This window comes from Ylistrum balloti, unplaced genomic scaffold (assembly GCF_031769215.1).
Source record: "Ylistrum balloti isolate Yb309-2 unplaced genomic scaffold, AGI_CSIRO_Ybal_v1 Utg370192, whole genome shotgun sequence".
NCBI classification, from domain to species: Eukaryota; Metazoa; Mollusca; class Bivalvia; order Pectinida; family Pectinidae; genus Ylistrum; species Ylistrum balloti.
In genome coordinates, this window is record NW_026782171.1 from 201,995 (window position 1) to 227,175 (window position 25,181).

General features: G+C 35.4%; 1 protein-coding gene across 1 annotated transcript in view; it reads right to left on the minus strand.

Moving 5' to 3' along the window:
• LOC132551311 (adipolin-like) overlaps positions 1-24,736 on the minus strand; it is a 51,657-nt gene extending 26,921 nt beyond the window's left edge. Inside the window, exon 1 of the mRNA XM_060215436.1 lies at positions 24,599-24,736. Within this exon, the coding sequence (XP_060071419.1) occupies positions 24,599-24,736 (138 nt within the window). The remainder of the gene's footprint in view (positions 1-24,598) is intronic.
• Positions 24,737-25,181: the final 445 nt, after the last annotated feature.

Consider the following 25,181-nt stretch of genomic DNA (forward strand, 5'->3'; position numbering starts at 1 on the left):
TGTGAAATATTGGTTTAAAACTGCGACAGATATAAGCTTTAAAATTACAGTCATACCTAATACTTTGAAACATTGCAAGGGCTTATCAAGGAGAGTAACAGAACATAATTTTCTATATGTTAAAATTGGATTTTTAAAAAATATTACTAATCAAAGTATCAATACACTTAGAAACAAAATTACCATTCTTTGAAGTAAAGCGGGATGGTTTGGTTTTAATTCGGTTTTATAAAGTTTAAGTTCAATCCACAACAATGGTCATTCAAGGACGGTCTCCTTTTGGTATAAGAGATGAGTGCGTGCACTGAACATGTTTTTGTTTGTTTTTGTGACTGCGGTATGATAACGTGGGCCTCAGTGTGATAAGGTGGAGCTGATCCCGATTTTAGTGTTGCCTCACCAGTTTACTGCCGAAGGCTTCCAGCACGACACCCCGCCCGGTCACTCTTAACTGACAACAGCCAAGCCAGTCTTTACTCTACCGTTATGGAATAGAATCTACCATTTAAAGACTTTAGCATGTCTTGGTCAGGGGACAGAGTCTAAAGTCTTCCTCACAGGGGCAACCGCTCACCTAAAGGCTATTATTGTGGCAGTGCAATGGAAGACATATGAAGAAAGATTATGTTCCAAATCAAGTTGCTACATTCAATGGGACGGTAGGTACAGTTCTTCATGACCCTACATGCAAGGCCTGACAGTAAAGTTGGAAATACACGTCTTTTTATGAACTGTAATCTATATTGCGAGTAATATCTACCCGTGAAAAGTCAGAGTCATTTTGAGGCACTGTCTCCTTTAGTAACTGGTAAATGCCTCACTGAACAAAATATGAGAGGCCCGCCGAATGTCGTCAAGAACAATAATAGTAAAGTATCTTGCCCAAAGACACAATCACGTCAACACAATCTCTCAGTTTACAGACAATTACAAACCATCAGGAGTAGGGAACGTCAAATCACGTACCGGGGATCTTCACATGAGGGTTTGCGCTTTACCGACTTCGCTGTTGAGGCCTCTCAAAGACCAAGCACAGACGACATATTGTAGTTACTCCGTACCGGAGTGGCGTTTTTCTAAACGTGCATTTAGGTCTTGATAAAACAAACCAAATATGCAACACTTTCAGTACACACTTTGACCAAAACTGGACACAGATGGAAATATATAATATAGTAGACGGTATGGAGGCATAGATATATCGTTACATTTCAGAATAATTCAAATACAAAATAAAAACAAAATAAAACCGAAATAAAAAGAATCAAATTATCATACAGAAACGAAAGTGAGAATGGCAGATTATGAATAGGCTGTATGTGCCCTAGGAACGGCATGTCTCTGATAGTGAGGGATTTGACATCATATCCCTTCCTCCAGGTTGAATAGCATGTAGTATTTACTGGATCTATTAACACTTGTTTCTGAAGTGCTACCCCTGGTAAAACGACATTGATACCCCTCCTTTTTCAAATAAGACCACCAAGCTAAAGCATTTCCCGATCTCTGTGTAAATATATTGTGAGGATATTTTTATTTAGTGAACGGCTTTAAATTTGATATTTTTAATATGTTCGTATATCGTTAGTGTTGACACGGACTTACTAGCCGTTTGTATCGCGGTCTTGTTTGCTTAAACCGTGAACATTTATTGTATTCCCAAATGTTGTGGTCAGTTTTCAAGTTTCGTGTCTTTCTGTAAGTAATTGCTCTTTGTCCGCAAAACGTTTGATCAGAATTTACAGGTCATGCAAGTTTAGAAAAGCATGTGGGAGAACTTGACCAACAATTTCTTCTATCATAGGCTTAGGTCACAGCGAGAAATTACCAAATCTATGAATTTGTTTTTATTACTATACATGTATATATATATAAGGTTAAAATGTAACAGAGGTCATTATCTATTTCAATGCCTCTGCTAGGATTCAAACTCGTGATTTTTGTTTGACTGGTCGAAAAAGATTTTGTACGGAATCTTCTTTAGAATTATTTCGGGAAAGGTCTTGAATATTATGGAAGAAAATATTCAGAGAAAAGCATTGCATTGAAAATTGAGTCAGGCCTAATGTGTTTTGAATAAGCGACTGATTATATCGCCTTAATTGGAACAAGTTCTGTACATAAAATCTCCCCGTGATGCAATATATTTTAATGTAAACAGGATTTTTGTAAGCAAAAGAAATTTAATATGTTACATGTTAATTTCTTGAACAGTCCGTTTAGAGTTATTATCAATGGAACTTCTAAAATTAACAAACAGAGTTTTTAGATTTTATTAGAGTAAAACCTGTTCGTAAAGAATTTTAATTCGATGATTCATACCGTGGTATTAATTTTCTCATTCTTGGTCCTGACAATAAACGTGAGAGTTTACAATGATTCTGGGTCGCATTGTTCCAAATGCTTTCAAATTGTGTCGAACCAGTCACGAGAGCGTACAACGAATTATATAAACATAAGGCAGATGCCTAATTTAATGTCATTCACTATTTTTACTTTAATGAAATAAAGTAAACTATGTTCAATCTACAAAACTATTGTCTTTCGTATACACAGCATACGACAGAAATCTCCGGCTGGCGGTGGTTACTTCCGGTTTTCGTCAAACAATTTACCTAGCGTGCTTAATTGTGAAAATAACGGAACGAAACCTTAAAATTGGACAGAACAAATATAAATATGACAGTAACGATAAAAGTTTTCGTAAATTCTTTACATAGCATAAATGGTTTGTTTTTGTAACTGGTTGAAGGTGTCACGGGAAACAAACGTTGTGTTGTTCTCGTGTCGCCACCTTCGTGAGTGAGGGACTGTTTGCTGGCGCGGCATTGTTCCCGAGAAAACAATGCGTGAATGGGTCATTGTTCTAGGTAAACAAGGAGTATTGGTGTATGTATCTGTAGGTAACGGTTTAGGAATCGACCCAATCACTAGGTGGGTAATGGCACAATCCATGAGGACCTCGAGGGATTCAGTTCCATCAACGAAATTACTCCCAAAATGTTTTTGAAATTCAAATTCGAATATGTTCCAAATTTTGAAAATAATAGATTTTTGTTTGGAAGTACCTTTAACTAGAACCAATAACACTGCAATAAAATATTGCAAAATGATACTTTTTACCTGAGATTGAATAAAAAGAAATAAATGTGAAATATCTTTTTTTTTTAGATTAAAAGATGAAATATCATATTGAACCTTATCGTTAAGGTTTGTATTAAATTTACCTAGTTGTTTTAGATTATATAGAGTGAGTTACGGGTTCAGTCACCCACGTGACCCCCACATTTATATATTTAATCAATGTCAGTTATATCAACTGTATTTGGCGCCATCGCTTGACACCAGACGCCCGGCGATACTAGTTTTTTCGGCATTTTTTGCCCCGGCAAGGTTAACCAAAGTTCTCTGACCAAAGAGTCGCTTTGATAAATATATATTTAGATATTCTATAGATAAAAAAAAACACGTTTCATTCAAATTGCGATTGGAAATCAATAAAATTATATTGATATTTATTTATATTTGTATTTTTTTTTCTTTTTATGATATTCGGCCTTCAGTGTGTACTTATTTCGATGACGTAGGCTATCAAATTCGAATTTGTTTTATTTGTATTTAAGAAAATAACGGACCAAAGGTTCACTTAGCTTCCAGCTTAGTACCATTGTAACCGTGACGTAGCCCCGTTTCAGATATTACATCGGTATCTTTATAACGTTTGTTTTTATCGAAATATACACTGCACCTGGTGCTAGGGTACTGGGTCAAAAATGAGAACATAGGTCTGATACGGAGACTGCATTTCTTGTTTTCGTCTCATCGTATATTGTATACATACATCAATATCGTGCGTGATCAGGCTTTTCCGTGATGTTATGTAGCCTAGACTTGTAATGTTATGCCATGCGTGTCTCCTCATGCCCCTATGTGTTGTGATGCGTCTCCATGTATTGCCACACGTGTCTCCTCATGTCCTCGTGTGTTGTGAGGTGCCCCATGTATTGCAATGCAGGTCTCCTCATGTTCTAATGTGTTGTGGGGCGTCTCCATGTATTGTCATGTGTGTCTCCTCATTTCCCCATGTGTTGTGAGGTGCCCCATGTATTTCAATGCGTGTCTCCTCATCTTCTCATGTCCCAATGTGTTGTGGGGCGTCTCCATGTATTGTCATGTGTGTCTCCTCATTTCCCCATGTGTTGTGAGGTGCCCCATGTATTTCAATGCGTGTCTCCTCATCTTCTCATGTCCCAATGTGTTGTGGGGCGTCTCCATGTATTGTCATGTGTGTCTTCTCATTTCCCCATGTGTTGTGAGGTGCCCCATGTATTGCAATGCGTGTCTCCTCATATTCTCATGTCCCAATGTGTTGTGGGGCGTCTCCAAGTGCTGCCATGCGTGTCTCCTCATGTCCCTATGTGTTGTGATGCGTCTCCATGTATTGCCACACGTGTCTCCTCATATCCTCGTGTGTTGTGAGGTGCCCCATGTATTGCAATGCAGGTCTCCTCATGTTCTAATGTGTTGTGGGGCGTCTCCATGTATTGTCATGTGTGTCTCCTCATTTCCCCATGTGTTGTGAGGTGCCCCATGTATTTCAATGCCTGTCTCCTCATCTTCTCATGTCCCAATGTGTTGTGGGGCGTCTCCATGTATTGTCATGTGTGTCTCCTCATTTCCCCATGTGTTGTGAGGTGCCCCATGTATTTCAATGCGTGTCTCCTCATCTTCTCATGTCCCAATGTGTTGTGGGGCGTCTCCATGTATTGTCATGTGTGTCTCCTCATTTCCCCATGTGTTGTGAGGTGCCCCATGTATTTCAATGCGTGTCTCCTCATCTTCTCATGTCCCAATGTGTTGTGGGGCGTCTCCATGTATTGTCATGTGTGTCTTCTCATTTCCCCATGTGTTGTGAGGTGCCCCATGTATTGCAATGCGTGTTTCCTCATCTTCTCATGTCCCAATGTGTTGTGGGGCGTCTCCAAGTGTTGCCATGCGTGTCTCCGCATGTCCCAATGTGTTGTGGGAGTCTCCATGATTTGCCATACGTGTCTCTCCGTGCCCTCATAAATTGTCACCATGTGTTGCCATGCGGGTTTCCTATTGTCCCCAAGCGTTGTAAGGCGTCTCCATATATTGATATGTGTGTCTTATGTCCTTAAGCCCTAACAAGAAACAAGCATTTTTATCGTTTTGCCTTATACATAGAATTGACCAATCAGGGCGATATTTTTATTCACTTCAACAAGGTTCATAATATTTGTGGTTTATAAGCAAATACTTACGTCAAATCCGAATGTTATCTAAGTTTTCATTGGATAAACGATTTGTAAGCCAATCATACGTGATAACTTCAGAAAACAGCAGCAGTGTACGTAAAACAGTCCGCACAGAATGAACCATCAGTGGGTTTCCAGACATTGTGGGAAATTCTATCACGATACAAGATACAACGGCTCCGTCTTGATGCCAAGCGTAACGTTGAAAAAAGACCTTAAAGATTCCTCTACATTCCTGTGCCCCACCTCATTCCTAAAAACACACACACTTTTTCTAAATATCTGTTTTCATTTTAATATTATAATTAAATAATACACCGGCTTCTTATTAGAAACTAGACATAATGTATTAATAAAATTATCTTTTGAAGATTTCGATTTATCACTCGTGATAACGTTATATTCTGGGACACTGGTGATTATAATGATACTGACCACGTTCAACACTCAACGAATGTTGTTTTTGTAACAATCGGGTAATTAACGCAGGTCTCGTGCAGCAACAATATGTTGATAATCAAGTGTAGTTGTATATCTTATTTCTTTAACTCGAGTTAGTTATTAATAATAAGTTATATTAAAACACAAGCGAGTGCTTTTTCTACACTTTCGAAAAATTAGGTACGATATTGGAAAAATATGCCTTATATATCAAACAAGAGACTTGTTTCTTCCACAATAAAAGAGCTATTCCGAAATGACCTGTTCTGTACCCAGGGGTGTTTTGTTAATGTACCAATTAGGGCTTAATTATATTACCTGTAATGCTAATAATTGTACAAAATGTCAGTTTCAGAAATATGTGGAAATCTTATAATTTGTCATAAATCATTTACGGGTTTAATTTTTTCAGAGCAATTAAATGATAGATATCTGCATAAACATCAAAGAGGAGTAAAAATCATCATGACCTAATTATTTCACGTTTTAACTTCCATGAGCGCGTGAGGCGTCATTCCGGTCAAAGTTCATGATGTCATTCGATTAAAACGCTTTTACATTTTATTCCATGTGGAGTATGAATGAATGTTAATTGATTCTTTAGAGTTGAATAGAAGAAGAAGAAGAAGAAGAAGAAGAAGAAGAAGAAGAAGAAGAAGAAGAAGAAGAAGAAGAAGAAGAAGAAGAAGAAGAAGAAGAAGAAGAAGAAGAAGAAGAAGAAGAAGAAGAAGAAGAAGAAGAAGAGAAGAAGAAGAAGAAGAAGAGAAGAAGAAGAAGAAGAAGAAGAAGAAGAAGAAGAAGAAGAAGAAGAAGAAGAAGAAGAAGAAGAAGAAGAAGGAGGAGGAGGAGGTGGAGGAGGAGGAGGAGGAGGAGGAGGAGGAGGAGGAGGAGGAGGAGGAGGAAGAAGAGGAGAAGAAGAAAAAGAAGAAGAGAAGAAGAAGAAGAAGAAGAAGAAGAAGAAGAAGAAGAAGAAGAAGAAGAAGAAGAAGAAGAAGAAGAAGAAGAAGAAGAAGAGAGAAGAAGAAGAAGAAGAAGAAGAAGAAGAAGAAGAAGAAGAAGAAGAAGAAGAAGAAGAAGAAGAAGAAGAAGAAGAAGAAGAAGAAGAGGAAGAAGAAGAAGAAGAAGAAGAAGAAGAAGGAGGAGGAGGAGGAGGAGGAGGAGAAGGAGAAGGAGGAGGAGGAGGAGGAGTAGGAGGAGTAGGAGTAGAAGAAGAAGAAGAAGAAGAAGAAGGAGAGAAGAAGAAGAATATCCGGCTTTGATTATGCCACATAACTTGCGAAAACTGAATAGATCAATGAACTCATTTCATTAAACTGTAAGATGTAGTTTGAGCAATACGATTGCATGTGAATACTTTTACATAGCAAATCTTTCAATTCAATTCAAACTAGACTAATTAGAACTCTTTTCAAAAACAAAAAGGAAAATGCGCTAATCTGATATATCTCCTTAACGAACACAAACTCTTTAGTGCGAAACTTATTAAAGTACAATGTGTTAGTAGAAGTACACGTTTTAAAACTCCAATTTCCTACATACGTCTAACTGCAATAAAACAAATATTGTGTTGCTCTTTTTAAAAGAAAATGGGTTTTAATTGTATAACTGAGACATTTTTAAGTGTTCAATTTCCCATCGGTTTAAAACAACTGGGACGATTTGAAGCTATTAAAATTCCTATTCGTTACCACTTTTTTGTTACTACATTGACATTTCAATTTTAAAGCATTTACCAGATGCGAGCTGATGGAAAGATGAAAGAGACGATCTTATCAACTCCATCTTAACTAATAGACGTTTAAGCTAAAAAAGCATAACAGTGTTGGAGGGGTCTATTGTACACAATGGTGACCCGCCTCCCTACCTGACCTTGTTAACGGTCTGTGCCACGTCCAATAAAACTACCCCAATGAAAAGAATTCGATATCGGTTTCCGGAGACCGGACACAGTGATATCAATCTATTAGACACGCCGAGCAGCACGCGACATGATCCCATTAATTAGCCATTCATTCACGCGGAATCTGGCGCGTTTTTATCGACGGATTAAGGCGCCGAAAGTTACTCGGTTCGTTTAGAGAGTTAACATCTAATAAACGTTTGTAGATAACGTGAATAAGTGTACTTTATGTTAATAAACTATCGACGGCCAACATTTGTTTGTCTTCTCAGACAACACTGCAAAATCAAGAACACCTGGTAAGATATTTATGCCGTTAAATTAAGAAAACTCACTTATTCTATACAGACAAATATTGTATAAAAGTTAAAAAAAGAAATAAACTTGTAACGAAAATGACGAGTGTTTTTTTTATTTAAAAAACATTGTTGATGTTTCAGTCATTTGAGTAAGAAAGTTAGTTATAAAAATATTGTTTTTTTTTCTGTAGATACGTTATATCTTGCTATCACGTTTGGATGGAAAGTGTGTTCAACGCTGTATAGTCGTTTTTCACACTTAAGTGTGCCTGTCCCTAAATCCCCGATTCCCATGCATAAGCAGCAACCACTGTCATCATATTCCCTTCTCCGCTCTCTATTCTCCGTTCTCCCGCCGCGCCCTTTCTTAAATGACGCCATATACAATACCTGGTCACATAACATATCTAATATGTGTATATAGGTATTGTGTGTTCTAGGTCTATAGATGACGTAGATATACGCGGTTTGTTTTAACTGTAATTTGTCAATGTTACCGCGTATACATATGTACGAGAACTATTCCCCATTCATAACAACAATATTGACATTTTATCTTAACCAATCAGCGCCCCCAGTCGGCCTTTTACATCATTGCACGTTTGTTTCGAGATTAACCGGCTACTCTAAATGTCAAGACAAACACTGCACGGAATTTCCGGCGCCAGTTACAGTCAACAGACTGTAAGATTAAATTTATCTACTGAATCGTTAATAGGTAAATCATATTTGATTTTCATCTTAATATGGACCTGAATAAATATCAAGAGTAGACGGTTAAGTTTCGCAAACAGACGTTTGTTTCATAACGTACACTTTATAGAAATACGATGCAAACACAGAAGTTTACGTCTGGTGTGCAAAAAGAAATCTTTATTTATCAAATACGCCGACGTTTCTGCAATATTGTGTTACTTTTTTTTGATGAAACAGAACGAAATAAATTGTTTTTATTTCCAATGAAATTTAATGAAACAATCTTAAAGGTTATTTTTTTAATATTAACAAAAAGAGACTAATTTCATTAAATCTCATATGAAACGAAAGCAAATTTGAGATACTTTTTTTTATCACAAAGCAGGTTTTAAACTATAGATATCATAATATCGTTGTCTATGATATGACATCACAACCGATGTCTGACAGGCCCAGCCAATGAAGAACGCTCACGGATATTTTACACCAGTGAGATATGCAAAAAAAAAAAAAAAAAAATTACATGGTCGATTTCAATGGATAAGCAGCCTTATATGTGATAAAAGCCCATGCAGAATGACAAGCAAGTGAATAGAGCATTTCAATATAATGTTTAACAGAGATCACACAGATGTTTCGTCCTTCTATAACTCAGTAGTGACGTTAAGGGTCGAAATCTAAATTAACTTATACAAAACAGTACCGGAGTGAATTTTTCTTATATATTTAGCAATTCAATTATATGCACGTGTCTGTACTTCTATATAAACGTCACCTGTGTATAAAGGCCACTTATCTCTGCACACGTGAGTGACCCTTGTAGACAGTATTGATTGTATTGGGTACTTATGAGATAAAGAAAATAAGATATCTGACATTTTTAAAACGAAAAAGAATACTACAATTATTTTATTATTATATCTCTGAATAATGACACATTTTCAAAACCTTTATTACGTAAATTTCGGCCGCTGTTCTGTTCACATTTTCCTCGCGTTAGTTATGACGTCATTGTGTCGTTTCTATTAGTTTATTAGGCTCAGAGTAATTCAGGATCTAAAATAGAGATATTTTAATTCAATGTCATTTTCAGTCGTGTTCTCCGTAAACACATGCCCTTACACATGTAAAAATAAGAGATATGAAAACACTTCAGTTTTTTTCTTTAATGATCGATTTTGGAATGTTTCAAAGTATATTTCTTTTTGTGACCTCTCGGGCATGATAAATTTGATGGAAACTATCAAAATCTAAATCTGACTCTCGCTCGTTCCAACTAGAAAGTTACGTAATACGTGGCCATAACAATATTTAGATGACGTTGAAAATCTTACCAGAAATATTATTAACATGAAAACAAGATTTCTATACAAAACGATAACGGTAGGATAAGAAAGAGTTTCGGAATAGTTTCCATACCAAACACACGTGTTAGCTAGTGAGTTTGGACAATGACGGAACTGTATAACTAGCTACTACTACATACAGACTAAGTCTACACGTCGTAGTAATTATCCTTCCATCCGCGAGACGTTACCCTTTCTCCGTGGCGCGGACTGGAATGGACCTCAGCGTCGCCATTACGGTTCAGGTTGCAGTTTTTCGGCTCCGTTCGAGGCCTGGAAACGAATTCCAATCGTTCAACTGAAGACATTTACGAAAATATGATGAATTGATACTCTCTTCTTTGATTAACAACGTAATTGAAGAAGATTTCGTCTGTCGGTGGTTGTATATGGGTTTTCGATTAAATGGCGCGGAGTAAGACAAGAACTTTCCATATGATAGGATGGTGGTTTCCTTGCTGGGTTTAGCGCCCACTGAACAGTCATGACTTTTTCGAGCTGGGTTTTCCATGTAGTTGCTTGTGGCTACTTCAGTGAACGTAATGCTGGAGGCCCGGTACTTACGATCTACAACTATTCATGTTAAGTGCCTTTCCCAAGGGACACAACCGATACAGCACACGGCAGTCCGTGATCTCAACTTCTTGAGATATGACAAGCTGAACTGGATCGAACCACTAACCTCGGATTTTTAACCCCAGGTTGCAATCTCCTCTATTATTCCGACTGATCTATTGTAGCAACGAGATTAGAGTCTTGGTGTGGTTGTTGGTGTAATTCCTTCATAGGGTCCACACGAGTATCTGTTGTCGAAGACACATTGCATTGGTCAGGACTGTTAATATGTGACGCGGTCGCGCATGTGCAAAACGGATACATGACAAACAAACGAGAGTACGTCTAGTATAACGTTTTTCCATGTCTTGTCGCTAAAAGTATTATTGTTTTTGAAATATACAATTAACTAAGAACCCGTATGCTAGATTGTTACAAGTCTTTGTACTTTTATTTGAGGTGGCACGTGCCGCTACGGTTTTTTCTTGAAAAAAACAACTTTTCCTTGTTATCTGTACTTCAAAGAACCATGCCAGCAGATTGGTGCACCAAAAGGGTTTACAGACACTTATCAATGTTTTACTGATGTCAGACAGGGCACTGCTTCAGTATGGTCAACACCGGTAATTTTTACATGTTGGCAACTTATAAACGAATATCAAAATTAAATCAAGAACGTCTGTGCACATAACGACAACATCAACACATATGACAGCTATAGTTTATGTTACTTTGAAACACTTCTTATTTCAAGTGATATACTTTCATGAAAAGGTACTAAATGAATATGAACGATCCGACTTGCCGGGGTGACTGACATCACAATTTATATTTTTTAAACATTGTGAAAATTCTGAAAAAAGAGTTAATTGATAATTTCGTTCCTGAGAAAAAAATGTTCTTGAATTCTGGGTACATGTTTTTAGACCGGATCTAGTAACGGTGTACTAGTTTTTAACTCCATCTGTTGGTAGTTTGTTACATCAGAGGCGTAATCATTGTACTTACAGCAGTGACATGTGACGACGAATTTGCGTTATGACAAGCGTGCATGTGAGATTCGTCTTTCTGTATCGTCACGAGAACGCCAATGCACGCCTTCATATATGGTCTTATTCCTATATCGTTGCATGATGTATCCGATTGTTAAGACTTGGACGCAGCACCAAAAAATGGATCCAGGCGGCACTTGTTTTATCCATTCCATATTTTACGGGACTACAGCTTCACGAGCTTACGCGAGGTTCGTGATATCTGGAAGTCAGGCAGGCAATTTACTGGAGAGACCGACTTTGTCAGGTCTTCGAACAGTCTGCACGTACTATATCCTCGATAGTGGGTTTTTTATGATTTGACTAACTAGTTGACATAAGACAGTGATTCTAGATATTCGTTTCACGCAATGAACTACTTTAACTAAGTTTAAAAATAATCTATACGACTTAAAGGTTTCTTTGAAAGAAGTTAGATATTCAAGTCATTTTTTTACGAATCACATAAGCCGAAGATTAAAATGGATACCTGTCTTGAAGTAAATATTTAAGGTCAAATTATTTGTTAATTACACGACTTATTAATGTTTTATGAACTTTTTGAAAAAAAGAATAAAACAATTTATACAAGATAGCATTAAATGATGTGAATGAATCGACGGAGTGATGATAAAATACAGAGCACTCGTGTAAACATACGCGCTCGTACGCATGGTTGGTCTGGGGTATTCAGTATTCGCTGATTAAACACTTGAACTCTTAACATCATGTTCATTCAGACGTGACCGCGACCTCCCCTCTGTTTGATCTTCCTTCCGATAACATTTCAAATACATGTGAATATGGACCCGCAACATGTTTGATATACCAGATCTGATTGGCTGATTTTCTTTGGTATTCAGACGCACAGGAAAGGAATAGTTGTTTTTGGTTTCCCTTTTATAAGATAAAATGGCGACTTCAAAGTTTTTCTTATAGAATTGGTATAGTTTTATATATATGGAGAATTAGTCCTGATTTGAAATATTGGACTGGTTCGTATATTTGTATAGTTACGGGCTTGAGCAAGTCGAATTTACCGGAAGTAGGCCTATATGTTTTGATCCATTTGCATTTAAACATAGTTTTCGCACTTCGCAGAATAGCGGAAAACGGTTGTCCCATAGTTACGTCATTCGCGGTTTTCCGTAAAGATTTTATTTTTGTCTCATTGTCCAATGAGAACTCGGCGCATTGTCTATACATGAACAGGTAAGATATAATAATGCATTAAAGCTTCGGACAACTGACACAACAGTAAAATACAATTTCTGTTTTGAAGAGAATATGATTTATATGAATATTTCATCTTTTTGCAGTCACCTGGCAGTTTATGGCGACTTAATTTGGGATATTTAGTTGCTTTCATTTAAAGACATGTCCTTCCTTATACTCTACTTAAAAACTGAATTTGAAATAAACGTCTTGTCAAATTTTGACGGCCTTAGCAAATCATTATGATCGTCATTTTGCTTCCTGCCTGTATAATGTGACATGATGGGAGGTCATGCTACCATGTCTGGGTTATGACATTTCAGTGTGATTGCACTATAAAAGCGTCCGTGAGTGTCTCATCATTCAGTTTTTACATGCCCTGGCTGTTGCAAGGACGTATAACTGAAGAAACCACTGTAAATTACAGTACTAGTTTTATCAGAGTTTTTACTGTTTTCTTGAGTTTTGATCCCACTATATCACAGAGAAACCATACAAGGACATAAAAGTACTTTGATTTATATTTTCATCCTTAATTCAGTAAATAAATTCTATTTACATAAGAAGGAGCCGCTGTCTTGTACGCATAACTAAGTCTACGCAACGGAAATGTACACATATATAAATATATATATATATATATAAACGTTTCGATATTTCAAATGATATTTTTAAAAACTACGACAAATGATCACCAACTGTGTTTCTGATTCTTTATTCAGTTAAAAAGTAAGATCTTGGAGATTCATATTCTAATGAAACGAGTGATAACGGGATGTGTTATATATCCTACAATCTGACGCCCTATTTTACACAGAAACAACTTTTGTCGGCTGATTTCATTTACGATTGTAGAAGTGGAGGAAACAGTTCGGCAATAAAACGCTTATTGATGCTGGTAGGTCGGTAATGTTGATGTTTCCGTAGAAATTATATATGCAAATACGATTTTTTTCCAAACATTTCCGTAACTTCGGCGTACAGATCAATATAAGATACGGTTTTAGTTACAAATGTCACATTCTATATCGTACCACTAGAATTATTATGTAAATGTGTAAATTCGAAAGGGAAGATATTCAAAAGAAATAAAGAAAATTTGTTGACTGTATTTCACACCAAATCAGTGTGCTAGAGAAGAAATATTGCAGGGCGGGCGCTATATAAGAGAAACCATCATGGAAGCCCCCCCCCCTCCCCCCTTTCCCCCTAAAAAATGGTAATTCTTCATTGGAAATGGGCGTTTTTCTTTTATCCAACAGACGCTCTGACCTGTTGATTGTAAACATGATTTTATCACTGGACAGAACCATTTTTCCGAATTCCTTAAAAACTCCGACAAACTCCCGTACTTCTGCATGTATAATTCCCTGTTAAGGTGGTCTAATCTAGATAAATATTTGAGGTTTGCTAAAATGAAGGTTGTCAAAATACTGGGGATGCTTGATCAATGATACAAAGTGTAAGAGCCAGTTTGTAATTTTTTTCGTTAAGATGGCAGCTCTTAGTTGCCGCGAAATATTTTCTAGCGACCCTCCAGGGAAAACCAGTATGTTATTCGTTGTGAAAAAATGCAGCTCTTCTCAGCTTATCAAATACCGTCATGGTCATTTCACAGAAAACACAGAATCTTATCTAAAACCCGCGGATGCGAAAAGGCATACGCTATAAATAGCATTGAGGAAGTTCGACAAGGTGTTTGGAATCGTTGTGCCCCCCCCGACACCAGCTATTTTAGGTGTTACTTTCTAATTTCCTACCCATGCATTATCAGTGTAAGGTGATCGAAACTGCTGTCTTCTCAAATTGCGTAACTTGAGCAATTTTTACCTCGCCACCCACTACTTGCAACCTATACTGAGTTCAGGAAACGAAAGATTGGCTGAAGACATGAAAATATTTCTTAATAAATATAGACCTTATTTTTTTCTGGGAACGAAATAGATTTAAAGAGGCATGAAAAGTTCTCCCAGTTCAGAGTAAACACATTTTCTCGGGTTTCTTCCAATGTCATTGAATTCATGGAGTTAGTTTTTAAAAAATTTGTTTTGATAACTGAATTTCTGCACATTCGACCTGCAATGTGCTTTTAGCTTCTATGTATTTTGTCTTGTAGAAAGAGTTATATGAAAATATGTACATATTTGCACGTTCTTTCATGAATATATTTGTAATGAGTTTATAAATAGAATGATGACGTATGACCATTTATTGTGTAGCATTGATAGAAACCCCACAAAACGTATATAACCAAAATTATCAAGAAGAAAAAGGAAAAACAACAAAGTACAGAAAAAAACCCCGCTCAAATTATGCACCCGAAATTCCATTGGAATAAAACCTTACTCTGTCAGGGTTCTTCAAAGTACGGATTTCATTCATTGAATAAAACAGGTCTACTGTCTTTACTTTTTCCAAGAGCCTCGGTTTCGAAACTTACCCATTTTTATTTTTTTCAGATAAAATTCTGAGATAGAAACGTCTTGTTCAAACTTATCACCGATGTTGTTCCGCATTGAGATTTATTCATCAAAATTATTCCTAAGATTTCTCGTAACCCGAGAAACGTCCGCGTATACTTTCTTGCTTGCTTGTATTTAAGATACCGAATGCGTTGACGTACGGTGAAACTGACGCACCCTAACAGTCAGCGAAATCCCTACCGTATTATACCTACCTTTGAATAGGAGACATCAAAAAACAGGGATCGTTCAGAACTAGTAGGTATTAATGACAGGAACCATCAAATCCAATCTCGTGAAGAAAACTAGGTGGTATGTATAAATCAAATGTATCGCTTTAGTTGTGCTCTCAGCAGTTCGGTATTCAAAAATTTTACATGTATCGGACGTGTAAAGTTGCAATGGTATCTCGCCGCCGTTCCGGAACTTGAGCAAATTATCAACACTTCAGTCGAAAATCAAGTGTATCGATGAAAATTACACCCTTCGTTACAGATCTCACACGCCATTGGGTTTTTATTGGGCTGATATACCAAGTGTGCCAAGCGAAAGCCAGTGTAGTATGCGTTAGTTGATCTCATAAGTCAGAGAGTACTAAAATCATTACAAAGTTATATTAGTGAACGCTGTAGATTGTGGAAGAATATGTCATAAAATTCAAAGTTTATTAGAGACACAAATCTTGTTTTCAAAATTCCGATATTTAAGTCGAAGTTGACGCAGAAGAAATAAAAAAAAATGTATCTGAAAGAAAATATTTTAGCAAAATACGAAACTTTACCCAGATCCCTGGATTTCGAGGCCTGAAAAATGGCGCCTTTTTAATTTTAATCCTGCCATCAAAGATGTTATGAATTTTATATCATATTTCTTTATATATATCTATTTTATGGTTGAATGCCGAGGTAGGAACTACACACCTTCCGGATATTAGGACGGGAAATTGTTAATTTGCATAATCATTATAGGGAAATTGTATTAAATTTGGCCCTATTTGAAAACGAGGTCGATTCCATTTTTTTACTTACGCTAAAGAGATTTTAACGAATCTGTTGATAGATAAAATGAATTGCAGTATATACTATAAGAAATTACTTATGTCTAAACCACCCCACCCTCTCTCTCCTCCCCTCCCCCTGAATGAAGGTTCAAAAAGCCGTGTCAGGAGAGGCAGGAAAGGGGCGGGAGGGGGAGGGGGGAAAGGAAATATCGACACGCTGCATCCTACCCACATTTCCGGTTCTATTACAGTTCACCTGTGTGTCCTTGGCACAATTGTCTTTTGTATTCTCACTTAGGAAACATCAGAGAAGAAAAGTTCCCCTTTTTTAGGTTAATGGTTATGAAGAAATAAAGTAAAAACATATCGGCAAATTACAACACAAAGCTATCACACTAGGTCTTTGTAAAACAGATGGAATACAATGTTTTTGTTCTTCATGTTTAACTCGATAAAATCAATAACAACACCATCGTTTTTATCGTTATCAAAGGTCTGTTACGTGTTGATATTACTCTAGTTTTTTCTGATACAAGTTCAAGTTCTTTATCATCTTTAGTTAAGTGACTCATCGGATTCAGGAAAGTAACAACATGGAATATGTAAACAATATATAAACACATGATTACAGACACAATACAGACCCGGAGAGAGCAAACTATTAGCTCAATTGATCTCTTAAAACGTGAGCAGCCTCGATATCTTTAGACAATTTTGTAATTTCTTTTGTGTTTTTAACATTAAAATGATGTCTTAGTTTAAACTTGGTAGGTTTTTTTTTATGAAAGTACGTTTTTCAAAAGTTTTTTTCTCATGTCCATGTTACAAGAACAATATAAAGTGAGGCTTATTTTCTGTATCATCTTAATCACAAATGGTACATACTAATACTTATGATACAAACAGGCAGTAAAAATCTGCTGTATACTGGTGCAATGTCGAGGAGTTGAAAGGATACAAATCTATTTCTTCTTCGTTGTATCCAACCACAACAATCATGCTTGGTCAACTGTTAATCTGAGTTGTTGAAAACGAAGTTTGTATACCAAGTCCTTGTTAATCGCCATAATGATCTCATTCGGAAAAAATATATATCCTCGTGTGATATGAAGTTGGGCATGTTTGATGCTTGTTAGCTTGCCTGGTGAATCCGTTGTTGCTTACCCTGTGCTAATATGAGAACGTTACATTAGTTACTTATATTGACCAAGATTTAAAAGGCGGGGGTCGTCGAGTAACAGAAGACGCACCCCCTCCAGTACACCTGGTCCTATTTTTCTTATATTTTATCAAGAATCTCCGAGTAAATATTTATCTTAAGCATACTTTACTTTCGTGTCCCAATTGTAAGTTTAAATTAAGATTCTGTTGACGTCTTTTTCGTTGTTATTTGGAAACTGTTTTCGTCGTTTATGAGTTTATGGAGGATTTGCGTTACTGGTTAGTATATATACATCTAAATCCAATTAAAGTTGGCAAACACCAGTAACAGCAAGACTTGTTAGTATTGCTTTCGTGGGAACATTTCTGTAAGTAACGCTGAGTTCCGAATGGAAAAAAATATTTCTTTCGTATTTCATCGCCTATCGATGCTGCATGAATTGTCTGCTCACATTACTATCAAGCAAATTATGAGTTTTTTGTTTTTGTTGAACACGTAAAATCTTCATTGTTCCTGTGTGGTTGTGTATACCTTTGCTATATATTCTCAAATATTTTTTATATCTGTATATATTCGAAAGGTATGGTGTTAAGTAATTTTCTTTCGTGACGTATGTACTTGACATTCTTCTAAGTTACCAAATTTACTTAATTATTGGCTATTTGTAACAGCTCATCTAGATTTTTGATGTTTTCTTTGATGATTTTGGATTTTCCTCTTTCGCCTCCTGGGTTTCACATTTAGGTACCTAGCATCACTGACGAGTCCTAGAAGGACGAAACAGTTGTATGATGTAGCATCATTGACGAGTCCTAGAAGGACGAAACAGCTGTATGATGTAGCATCACTGACGAGTCCTAGAAGGACGAAACAGCTGTATGATGTAGCATCACTGACGAGTCCTAAAAGGACGAAACAGCTGTATGATGTAGCATCACTGACGAGTCATAGAAGGACGAAACAGCTGTATGATGTAGTTTAATTAATTGTTTGGTGCTAGTTACTTGTGTGTCTTTGTAAAGTCTTCAGATATATGAAATATTATACTACAATATATAGAGATACATTATAGAAAGGAAATCACCTAACGAGTTAGTCAGCAGAGGTTGCTTATACTAATGTACAGTAGACGCTTTTTGCAGTAATTCGTCCACATTTTGTCATTTTTGTTTCAAACATGTATTTTTTCACAGATGGTATCTTTTCATCTTACAAACACACACATATATATGTTTTATCATAGGCTCATGTTTAACATCAGTGTGAGAAACATCGTAAAGAAAATGAATTAAATTAATTATACCACAAAACCGGTTGCAGCTAATGTCTTCGCCTGTACAAGAAAGAGTCCCTCAATGGACGCGACACGGTTACTACATATCAATGTGCAAACGTCTCACTAGATCTAAATTCTTTGCAAGCTCGTATGAGATTAAGAATATCAAAAGCTAAACAGTAACCCATTTTCTTTCATATCTGTAAGAAAATGAATTCTTGCATTATCATTAATTAGCGGAAAGAAACTTCAAAAGGATACTTCTTAAATTCTGGTATTCTTTGAAATATAAGTGTATTTTCAAGTGAATTTACCACTGTACCGCGGTGTAAGGATGAGAGGTTGCTCTAGAACAACTGTAGATTGTAAACAACCAGAGTCTGGAGCTTTTACAGTTTATAAAAAACATCAAAGGCTGAACTAACAAATATAACTCTATATCTGGAATACGTCAGATATGTTGAATTTTTTTCGGATATTTAAAAACGACTTACACACTCTCCTCCAGAATTACAAAGATTATATCTACAACAGCCATTATACCCTAACGGTTTTTTTTCTGGTAATAAGTATACATAGCGTTAGTTAGAATTGTTTCTAAAATTATTGTAAAATGTCAATTAGACAGCGCTGTGCTATTGCGTTGAGCCGTTAAGCTTGGGACCAGAATGTAATGATATAGCGAGCTTTGGGAATTTGCTCATTGAAAGAAGTCATAAAAACAGTAAATCCTGCATTTATCAACAAAGATATACGCACAAATACCCCCATTCAAAGTATCATTATGAAAATCCACTACACCGCGTGGTATGCTTGTTCATATAGGTTGTGGTTGAATTATCATTATCTTGTTTCTTAGTATGAGTACATGGCATTATTTTCATTGATGTTTATTTAAATCATGGATGTTTCATTCTCATCTCAACACCAGACGAAGAGAACGGATAAGACTTCTATCCAAAATAAAAGACATGACAACATCAATCTGCACTAAAACAGGTTTAAAATAGTTGCTGTTAATATCACTGAATCATGTGTTGAACTCGCAATGACCCAATAAAGCGTATATTTCAGAAATTGTCTAAGATATGGAAATATTGATTTCAAATTACATTTCTCACAAGTTAAGAGAATACCCTTACTAGTACCAGAAAAAAGGGCTAAACAACGAGTTCATGGTTGATTATGACCAAATAGCCATTCCAATACGCCTTGTTATAACTAATTTGGTTAAATAAGGCAGCAGTATAGGAACAATATATGTAAAGTTTTACGTCATTTTTGCATTTCTTTGAAAAAATAAGATATCAACCGGGAATGATTTTTGATTATTCTCAAACGAATTCAAAGTCAATTATTGATGACTGTACATCATACTGCAAAACACGTTTGTCAATAGAGAGCATTATAAAGCGATTTCTATAGGATAATGGCTATTCTACTTCCCCCGCCATGTTAAAAGTAGTGTCGCCTTATATATTCAACTCTGAAAAGGGACATCAAAGAATGTATTTTGAAATACCTTTAATGAATATAAAAATCTCGATAACACATGGGATCAATTTATCTTGATCTATATACTGACTTTTTAATGTTAAATAATAGGTAAACTTGCTTACTGTGGGAGTATTTTTATTTTCGCGGGGTTCTGTTAAATCAAGAAAAAAGAAGATAAAACGCTTGAAAATGAAATCAAAAGGGAAAGATTTCGTGAAAATTTCAGTTCTACGAAAATCTTAGTTAAATGAAGAGACCATGCGTACAGTACGAGGACTGAAAATACTTCAGTTGTCTCCACTATAAATTCATTATAACGAATGGAGAGATAAAAAATAAATGTTATAGAGCTATAATAACTGATTTTTAGATATGTCAGACAGAACATATTATCTACAAGATCACACCTTTTAACATGGTATAACAAGGGTTGCTATAAGAGCGTAAGTAATTTGACTTTGAAGGTTTCATACTTTCTTACGCTTCTGGGTACAAGACAACCCATGTTATATTCATAAACTGTGTTTGAAGTTTGGTTTGCAAATAAAGCTTACTGAAGCAAAAACAAAAACGAAAACCAACAGAATCATAAAATTAAATAAGCTATGGTAAAATATGAACAAAAGAAATATGCAAACAGAGACTCGTGGAAAAAGTACAAGGAGAATAAGACCAGGTGTTCCAGAAGGGTTTAACATCTTCTTCTTCTTTGTCAATTCAAGTATGTTATGTCACGTTCTCAAAGGAGAACAAGGAAAACAACAATGAAAGGAGCATATATTCCAACAAGCATCAAACGCGTTTAACTTCCGAATACATAAGGAAATATGTTTTTCATTACGACGACCGTCAAAATTCTCCATCATTTTCATCCAACCGTCAGAAACATTAGATATATGCAAACATTTTCCGTAGTTGTTGATATAATTATTTGTAGCCTTCCAGTTGGATGTCATCAGTTTTTCGAGTAAATATGATGTATGATACATATGTCATATTTCGTATATCTACAGTGGGATGATATATATATATATACATTTATCAGATTCTAAAAATTAACATTGCTGTATGCAGATTCGTTCCGAGCACCTTAAAAAAAATTTGATTTATTTTGAGGTGTGCAGCGCTGAATGCTCGAACTGATATTTTTATCATCAAAAATCGATAAAAAAACGTCATTTCATCGCTATAAATAGAACAAAAAAATACATTTTAACACCTGTAGGTCCTTGTAAGAGTAGCATATATATAAATTACACGCGAATGAGCACACTTTCATACACATTTTGAATTTTCATTTAATCTGAGACATTATCATGACAAACTTTTATTATCGTACATATGAATATTGCTCGAAAAAGATGACATACATCAATTTCAATTTAACTGTAACAGTTTATTCAACAAAACACAGTATATGCATTGTAATCAGATCGAAATGATTGATTAATGTATACATACTGCCTATAAATAGGATGTATTGTTTATATCGAACACTTATTGACATTTATCAGTTAACATTATAAATTGCACCATATGTGACAATAGATAATAAATAGATCATGGATTTGAAACGAATTAATGAATGATGTATGTCATATATAATTGACACATTGGGTTTAATTTTAATATACCAGTATATACTAAACAGTTCAGTGAAAATCCTGAACTCTTTAGTTGTTACATTATAAGAAAGATTGTACAAAATATACACAGGTGAATAACACGTTCAATACCAATTCACAATCAGATAAACTACATCCAAACGTTTCGTCCATCTAGGACTCTGAAAATGATGCTAGATGTCTTAAGTGTTAGGCTGCGACTGAGAAAATAATAATAATAAAAAAAAACTGGTTGAAATAAATGATATATCAATTGAAGAAAAAACAAAAAAGTAAACCATGACTTTAAATGATCCAAGGTTCTTCCTGGTTGGTTTTGCTAGATAAAAACAATATTCTGAAATAATTACTACGTTCATTTTATATATATATGCATAAATAACAGCAAATTGGTGCAGAAATGTTCATAACTATGTCAGAAGATATCGGGCGTCTATTTTCTATTTGAGAAATAAATACAGACTAAATATCCATTTTTCTATTATTCATGCATAACCTGGATTTATGTTCAAATTCCGCCAGTGACAGTCCCTGTGTTTACTTTCTTTTGTGAGTGAATGAGTAAGTACAATATTGAGGGGACTTAACACCTGTAATCCAGGTATGAGTTATAGTACAGCTACCTCATTACCTATTCCTATTATGTACCTACGTGAATCGAGTGGCAGTCCATTCTTTAGCTGTATGATACAAGTAGCTATTACCTTACATGCAAAGATGTTTACAAAAGTTCAAGAGCCATATTCACCTCTATTACCAATGCTGGGATATTTTGAAGAAAGACTTGCTTTTCAAATCGTTATATTGTCTATCGAGATCAAATTTCATAACACAAAGCTAACTACACTGTAATTGTGTTATTTATTGTCTAAGTGTGAAATAGTTCATTTTGTACAAATAAAGAAACATGAAGAAGTGCATGAATTCATTTAGGATTAGGTCGACTATGTATTTTATTAACAAATAAAATTCCCCCATGTTCCCATGAGCATTCCCTTTAAAGTCTCTTTGGAGCTATATACCTATTTACACTTAAATAAAATAGTTTGAAAAACTATATAAATAGATCTAGTTTGTATATAATGCTCCTATGCATGCATTGGAAGTAAGAATAAACTTTATTCGAATCTGTAAATGGTGTGTGCATGTTATTTGAAATGAATTAAATAGCACCTGATGACAGGCCCTATTTGACACAATAACAGATAGGTACTGAATTATGACAGAGGAAGTGTGTCTAGATTATAAGAAGTGTTACACATCAGAGTTCTATATATCACAATTTACTATAAATATGAATCGATCACATATTTGACACTTCAGCAGGAATGGATGGCACATTTAAAAGATACACACGAAATGATGACACATTTGAACGACATTGATCACAAATTAGACTGGTACACAGAAGTTGCTGACGCAATCGAAAGAGATACACGCGAATTGAAGACACATTTAAAAGATGCAAGTGAATTGATAACACATTTGAAACGTATAAGTGAATGAATGACACTTTCAAAACACTTTTTTCAGGAGTCGTCATGTAAATCTATCTTTTGTCCTCATGTTATTGAATTTGAGTTTGTATAATTATAATGTTGACATGTTGATATTTTCCTGTGGGTTTAGTACATATGTTTTCAACACTGATTTTAGAGATGCTGCAACTGGTGCCAGGCTGACGCAAACAATCACAACGTACTGCTATGTATTGTATGTATTGCATGTGTAATCTTTTTTCGAAATCTCATACCTGTCTAACGTACTAATCTTTGCAGAGCCTTGTGCAAATATCTATAAATCATTTTTATAGGACATAAAGAAATTTATGATGCCTTCTTTTACTTGTGTACATCACGTTTTGAAACTTTAGCACACATTCCAAGAGAGAAAATGTGGATACGAGCGACCAATAACAGCTACGGATTAATACCTGTGTAGAATTTTCAGAAAAACATGTTTTGTCAACTTTTTGATAATCGATGACACTAATGAACAGTGTGTTCTTGAACGGTTATGAGTATATACTGATCAACTTCATCATATAATGGCTTTCTTTTACTTTTTAGTGATATAACTTGGTTTTAAGCTCTGCTAGAAGATCTACAGGGTCCGAAGGCTAGCTGTTACCTGCAAGCCGGGTCTATATTCTTTCAGTTCGGTTCGGAATAAAAACTTTTTTCTATGAATTGTCATTTGATCAACATTTACCGCCAGTCCTTTTCAATATCTTCATCAAAGTTTACTTTTCCATATTTAGAAAAGAAATTGGTTGTGAACTTCACTGAAGATTTTTAGAAGTTTTGGGCATGTAGGAAGTTGTAGTCATTGAACATTAGGCATGTGCTTATCTTGTATTATGAATAGGTTCATTATATTACTACTCTCTCATTCATGATTTGTATTGTATGGTGTTATTCACTTTCGTGTCTGATAACTCAACATTGTAGTATATTAATGACTAACTTGATTGTAAGCTGTGTGGATTTTGTACAATCCATGAACACTCTCATTTATGCTACATAGACCATACTTCAAATTCTAATTCTTTAAAGAATAGAAATTATATATCACTAACGTTATTATTATGTATATCGATATATTCCTTAGTACTTGCTTCATGAGAAAGGAAATGTTAACTGAAATAAAAAAAATGAACATACAGTATGTTACATGGTTGTAACCAGTTTAGACCATATAACCAGTTAGTAGGATGCGAATAGTCACGCCACGTTTCAGTGGTCAATATTACGCTTTGTTTTTGAACACAATGCACTAAAATGATTCTTTAATGATAATAAATATAATACTTACCTCGTCATTGGTGCTCAGGTTTGAATACCCATCAATGTCGTCACCAAGGTCAAGGAAATCCTGATAAGAGGACATTTCCACGGGAATTGTCTTTAAAATAACTAATACGAAAAGTAGCAACAGAGGTACAGTTTCCATCGTTTTTTATTCCAAAAGTAACGTTATCAAAGAAGGCGAAAAGCACGGGTAAAATCCAAAGCAGGTGTTAAAGACAAGCTTTCACAATGGTTTGATCCTCAAACATCACAAAGCCGCCACATTTTCCATGTGAAAATATAACCATCCGCACAATAAACCACTGCAGAGCTATATCCTCCGAATTTTCTCTTTTTTATTATCATTTGTACATTAAATATGGCGTTTAGATAGTTCCAGCACTGAAAACAGATGTCTTGCAGAGAATGTTAGAATTTTACGTTTCACTTCAATTCTATATATGTTAATGTAAAAACCATAATAAAAATTCTAATATGCTGATTTCGTATCTAGCATAACTTTACATTTTTTTCGATATATATCAAACTTGTGTATCCATGTCAAGCTTTACGTGACAATTTTCAGTAACAGAACTCAGACAAGCGAT